Consider the following 6,536-nt stretch of genomic DNA (forward strand, 5'->3'; position numbering starts at 1 on the left):
TTTATCAAGAAATATTTATACAATTATGGACAACACCACTCCTCACTCTGGATGACACAACACACACTAACAAAACATCAAATTGAATTCCATAATAACAACATTTCACAATATCAAATTTTGGGACTACAACTTTAGATGATGTTGTTGGTTGTCTAATAAGTGCATGGGGATTAGTGGTTCCCATATAACATGCATATGTATTTACATTGCAAGAGTTACATTACACAAGTTGAAGAACAAAACTAGATTGACACTCCTCGACGCTTTCTCCCTGACAAGGCACGACCTTCGTGTGTATCCTCAGCATGACTAGTCACAAAATGAGCAAACGAATTATGTGGGGGTATCCTTGATTCCCATGAAACTAGAACAAAGTCTTGCTTTGGTCTAGCACTAGGATCTGCGATAAGTTCCCCAAATGTCAGGCATGGTAATTCTTTCTTGGTTGAACCATTAATTGTATAACGTGTCATGCTAAGTGGATGCAAAGCAAAGTCCGTTATGTCCACTGGATGTCCTTCTCCTATAAGCATGCTTGGGTGTCCACCATAAATGGAGAGGTTTCGTTTAACCATTCTTTTCCTCTTTTCCAATACACAACGCCAGTATTGAACATTGAGGTTCCTTCTCAAGACATCTGCGAACGTATTTGTCGCCACAAGTGCACCTGGTGTACCGTGCAACACCTTGGCAAATTCATCTGCTACCTGTACTAATGGTGGATGTTGTGCAGGGTCAATGCTTCCGAATGCCAATGTCTTAAAAAGGTACCTCAACTCATCGTAAGATAGAACACTTAGGAAAATCGGTTTCACCGATCCAAATCTGGCTAAGCTTTGGAGTCTACTTATGATGATGATCTTGCATCTTCTGTCCATTCCTATGAAAACTGAGTGAAACTTTTTCCAGTCATCATCACCTATATCAAAAGCAAACTCAATAACTACCAACATTCTCATCCCTTCCATGGTACTGCCATGGTCAAGTATTTTCAAAAGCCCGTCTCCTTTCAAGTGCAAAACAGAGGAGAAGCATGAGCGGACCCTTTCGTCGCCACATGCATGAGCAACCAAAGTTTTCTTCCCGATTGCACTACCTCCTATGATTGGAAGAACAGCTGGTGCGGGATAACAAGGAGGGTCATTGTGCTGCAACAAGAATCTCAAGATCTTCTGCTTTTCAGTGTGTCGGCTGAACATGAAGTTATCAGTGTAAAGGTAAACATCATAGGGCCTACGAGACATGTGCTCGCATCCACTTAGAAGAACAACAAATTCTGCCATGTTATCAACAGCAATTCCTAAGATTTCCAAGGCACCGCGTGACTCGATGCGTGTGACCTTATCAGTTGTTGACCTAGAACGCTTGGCTAAATAGAAGCGGTTACTAGAGGGGTCATTACTGCTAACCTCATCAAAGCCAACACTTTTTTGCACGGCTTGGTAGCTCAACATATCCAGCATGCGGTGTCCTCCATACATGGCCTCTGAGAGCATCTTGAGCTGCATCATCATCCTGGTGTTGGTGATGTACCGCGCATCCGCCTCCTCGACCACGGTGGCAACTCTCATCAGGAGGTGCTGCAATGTCTCCGCCACCTTTTCCTCCTCTAATTGTGCATGACACAAGGAGGACTGGTACTTGTTAATGAGGAAGGAGATGAAACGGCTCACGAGTTCACCTGCAAGTGCAGATATGGCAGCCTCCATTGCAAGCAAGAAGGCAATGAATGATTGAAGCTGCTGGTGGGTCTCTATAGAGTCTGGACAAATTGACTAGCCTCTTCCAAGTCTTAGAGAAATTCTTTGCAAAACAGAAAAATTCTTCAAACCATTAACTGCCATGAGTTCAAGGGTGGGTGACACACGGCTGCTAACATGTATCCTTATAAACTGCTTGTATTTGTCCTTGTGTACCTGTACTTGTGCTCTATATTGGCCTAGTGGCCCTATATATGGAATACACAAGTTCCGCTCCTAGCAATCTAAAACCTGTGCTTGTACTTGGGAATGAAAAGTCAACTGTCCAAGGGACATAAAAACATTAATTTGTATTTTCAATTGCAGAGCAGGTAGGACCAAATTTATATTGTTCCATGCCGGCATGTTGCACGTATTATAGTTTAATTATCTTTGTATTTGTCTTTTTAGCTGTATACCGTAGTGCAATGCCCCACCGAAATATTCATTAAATATTATACAATTGTTATGGTGATTGGCGATTTTATGAGCCGTCCATCCACCCTGATCTGACGGTGGGGAAATAGAAGTTACACGGAGTTACAAAACTAAAATTACAGGAAATTACCCACCGTTACAAAATTTTAGTGGGACCAGTTGATTTTTTCAAGGGTAAATCCGTCACATGATAGCCTGCGGTGCCCACATTGAACCCACGTATCTACCTAGCCGGCCACGCCGTCGCGGGGATTAGGGATCGCCACCGCATGGCTCCGCCATGGCCACGTCGCCACCGTCCACCTCCGCCATGGCCGGCCTAGCGCCGCCGTCCACGTGCGCCATGACCGGCCTAGCGCCTCTGTCCACCTCCTCCGTGGCTGCCATGGCGCCGCTGTCCACCTCCCCCATGTCCGCCCCGCCTACCTCCACTGTGCTCAGCCCAGTGCCGTTGTTTACCTCGACCAATGCCCCCAGCAGTTCTTCCCATCACCAATCCATCCCCCTATCCGACCATTCCCATCGCCGGCAAGGTCCGCTGGAAGAGGCTGACATGAATCCCCAAGATCAAGATCCAAGAGGACTAGATGATTGCAGCGTCAGAGAAGAATTTGTAACAATCTACAATAAGGTAAACCCCCTCTTCCAATTAGCATAAAAGCTCCAAGTTCTCCCCTTTGTTCTCCAATTAGCATATTCTCTGGATGGTCTGCAGGTTCGAGTAGGAACACGAACACATCAATGAGGTCTTGTTTCATTAGGATAATAGAACACATTATCTGTACAAATAGGATGTAGTATTTTCATTTGCTGAGTTGATGAATAAGGTTTAGTTCATCTTATACCAGAATGGCATGAATCATGATAATGATGTGCTTCCGTGGCAAACATAATTCTAGAACACTAGAAACTCCACATATGTGTACTAGATAACAAGAGATACAAGAGGAATATTACAAGTGTTGAAAATTAACAGTAACTAGTAGGCTACAGAGTTTATGTCACTAAATTCACAATTGTAGATCTAGCATAAAAATGGTTAGTATAAGAAGTAATATTTTCTTCTGTTCATGTACTCAAAATGTAAAATAAATTATCACTAGAACTATCCGAAGAGAAAATATTCTAAATCAAAAGGAAATGGTTGAGTCTCCAAGGAAATAGTGGTTAAAAGACAAGGAAATCATGTAGGTCATAATTTACATTTCAAGTCATACATAGAAATTAAGCGGTAGAACTGACTGATTGGAATCCTCTGAAACTAAATATGCCCAGTTTGCTAGACACATTTAACTTGCTCACTTCATTCTGCTTACATTACTTCATGTCCTCTAGTCTCTGCATACTTTCTGATGAATTTCTAAAGCTCTGTTTGCCTATCTTGGATTGCAACTAACCTGAACTCTTTGCATTGCAGTGTCATGCCCAACTAAATTCCACAACAAGCTAGCTTGAACTATCTGAATAGCTTGAATTGCAGAAGCAGTAGCAGTAGCAGTCAGTACTGAAGTTGATCTACTAGGATGATTTTATATTTATGTCTCAAAATTTCTGGTGCCTCTCGCTTCATAAGAAAATATTAAATCTCTCATATATTACGTGTTTATCTGGAAGCCGCTCCATTCTTTGTTATATACTTCTGTTTAACCCAGTATCACATTATATATGTACCGCTACTACTGTTTTCTAAATGCATTTACTTCGGTGTTCACAGAGTCTTTTGAGTATGCTTTTATTTCTAGAGGACGCATCCTGAGTGACTACACATGAGCAGTTTTTCTTGCTCCAGGGTCGAGCCTCAGAACAACTAGCTAGTAAGTTTTTCTTTTGTTCTTCACGTAATTGATTACCACAATTAATCTCATAATTTCTGTGTTTTTTATTTTGTAGACCTGGACATATACGAAAGCACATCATTAGAGCCAGAGGGAGAAGGTCGAGGTATATGTGATAATTTATATTCCCTAGGAAAATATACGATGAGGCTCCAGTCAACATATCCTTACCTGGGAAGATATTTGGCAGAAGTGCTCTCTCCTAGCTGTGAGATATAGTATCTTCTCGTGGAGGTGTGGATGAAGGATCCCTCCAACGTGCAAAAAATTGGCACATGGAGCTGCCGGAGCCAGACGGCCCAGCCTCACCGCCGGTAGAAAAGCGCGGGATGGTGCATGGCGTCCTCATCTATGTTGGATCAGTGGAGGATCACAGCACCACGTTGATATGGAAAGAGATGATTTGGCAAAGAAAAGACCCATCTACTTTGCAATTACTATACTTTGTCTATAAGAAGTTACTGCACATATGCATTTCCCTATCAGTATTCTGCAGCTAAACGAGGAAACTTGGTATGTATGATTTGTCATAAGTTGGAACCAGCAACTGCTTCTTCCATCTGTTCTTCAATCTGTAGTCCATATATTTTGCTTATAACTATACATCAGTTCCTACCTTAGACAGAGGCTGAGCTTCTTGTTTCAAAAACTTGGAAAACACTTGTGATGCAGCGGCAACCCGCGGGGCATAAATAATCTACATTATAATGTCACTAAAGGAAATCACCTAAAATAGATATTACAACTCAAAGTTCTATTATCGACACTTATAGGCATGAACGACTGATACTTGTAAGCCTATGAGCTCGAACGAGTGAGATCCATACTTCTGAGCCTGAACGCCTCAGAGCTATACTTGCCAGTCCGGACGACTAAGAGCAGTACTTTTAACCTTGAACAGCTATGATCGGTACTTGTGAGCTCGGACGACTCAAAGAGTGGTACTTTTGACCTAGGACGACTCACGGTTATTCGTAGTGGTGCATGTGGGGCCTGACGACCCAGAGTGATTTCTAGTGGTATTTGTTGGTAAGGGTTATTGAGAGTGACTACTAGTAGTGGTATCGGTGGCGGACAAGCCATAGTGGTACTTATGGGTACACAACTAGCACTATGGGTCGTTCGATCTACTAGGACTCTGGATCCCACAAGTATCGCTCTTAGTCATCCGGAACCACAACTACCTTAACAGGTAGTCTCGACACACTAGCACAACTGTACTTGTGGGCCCAGACAAGTAAGATCGTTACTTGTGAGACCGAACAAGTAAGATCAGTACTTGTGGGCCCGAACAACTAAGATCGATACTTGTGAGCTTGAACGAGTAAGTTCGGTGCTTGTGGCCCTGAATGACTGAGAGTGGTACTTGTGGGCCCAAACGACTAAGAGCGGTATTTTTGGGCATGTATGCGTAAGACCAGTACTTGTGGACTTGAAAGAGTAAGAGTGATGCTTGTGCACCTGAACAACTAAGACGGGTACTTGTGGGTCCAAACGACTAAGATCAGTAGTTGTAGGCCCGGACGATTAAGATCGATGCTTATGGGTCCAAACGACTAAGAGCGATACTTGTGGGCCCGGACCACTAAAATCGGTACTTGTGGACCTTGGTGAAGATGATCGATACTAATGAGCCCGAACGAGTAAGATGGTTACTAGTGAGCCCGAACAAGTAACATCGGTACTTGTAGGCTCGGACTGCTAAGATGGATACTTGTGGGCCCGAACCATTAAGAGAGATACTTTGGATCCGAAGGACTAAGATCTGTTCTTGTGGATCCAGACGACTAAGATCGGTACTTGTGGACCCTGGTGAGTAAGATCGATATTAGTGAGCCCGAACGAGAAAGATCGATACTAGTGACCCTGAACGAGTAAGATCAGTGCTTGTAGGCTCGGACTAATAAGATCAATACTTGTGGGCCCGAACCACTAAGAGCGATACTTATGGGTCCTTCTAAGTTTGGTACTAGTGAGCCCGAACGAGTATGATCATTCTGCACGCAGAGAGAACTTAAGAACGAGGATGATGTTGAATGGTTCATTAGTAGGCTTTAAGTTTTTGTTAGTAGGCTTTGAATTTTTGTCTTCCATATTCGCACGGGTCAGGATGAAAGGTATCCTTAGTGACATTCACTTCAAGTTTTGTTCTCCAAAGGATGAAATGATGTGAGAATCTTTTTTATCTATGTTTCAAATCGTCATATTATAATTTCCAATATATCTCGAGTTCCAACCTTCTCTCGAACTGAACCACTTTGCGAATACTGGTTTTCCCTTCAAATTTCCACTTAAAAGAGTGTTGCCTGCACAAACATATCATTTACACTAAACTGGAACATGCGTGTCTCCAACAGTGCTTTTACATTAAACTGTATTTTTTTCTGATATGACAGTGTTAGCTTTAGTAAACTATAGGTTGTAAGTGTGACAATATTTTAGTAAAACTTCTACTGATGATCGTCACCCATTAACTCCACACCTGATTCCTTTGTGCAGCTAGCCGTTCTCAGTCTCGGGA

General features: G+C 42.7%; 1 protein-coding gene across 1 annotated transcript; it reads right to left on the reverse strand.

Annotated features, from left to right (window-relative positions):
- Window positions 1-245: 245 nt before the first annotated feature.
- Window positions 246-1,712, reverse strand: LOC119328084. Its single transcript, XM_037601121.1, has one exon. It carries the CDS (start codon window positions 1,710-1,712, stop codon window positions 246-248), a length of 1,467 nt encoding a protein of 488 aa, XP_037457018.1.
- Between the last annotated feature and the right edge of the window lie 4,824 nt (window positions 1,713-6,536).

The sequence above is a fragment of the Triticum dicoccoides genome, chromosome 7A (genome assembly GCF_002162155.2).
Source record: "Triticum dicoccoides isolate Atlit2015 ecotype Zavitan chromosome 7A, WEW_v2.0, whole genome shotgun sequence".
Lineage (NCBI taxonomy): Eukaryota > Viridiplantae > Streptophyta > Magnoliopsida > Poales > Poaceae > Triticum > Triticum dicoccoides.

Excerpts from the sequence above, each read along its gene's own strand:
- LOC119328084 (XM_037601121.1), bottom strand. The coding sequence starts at position 1,712 with ATGGAGGCTGCCATATCTGCACTTGCAGGTGAACTCGTGAGCCGTTTC.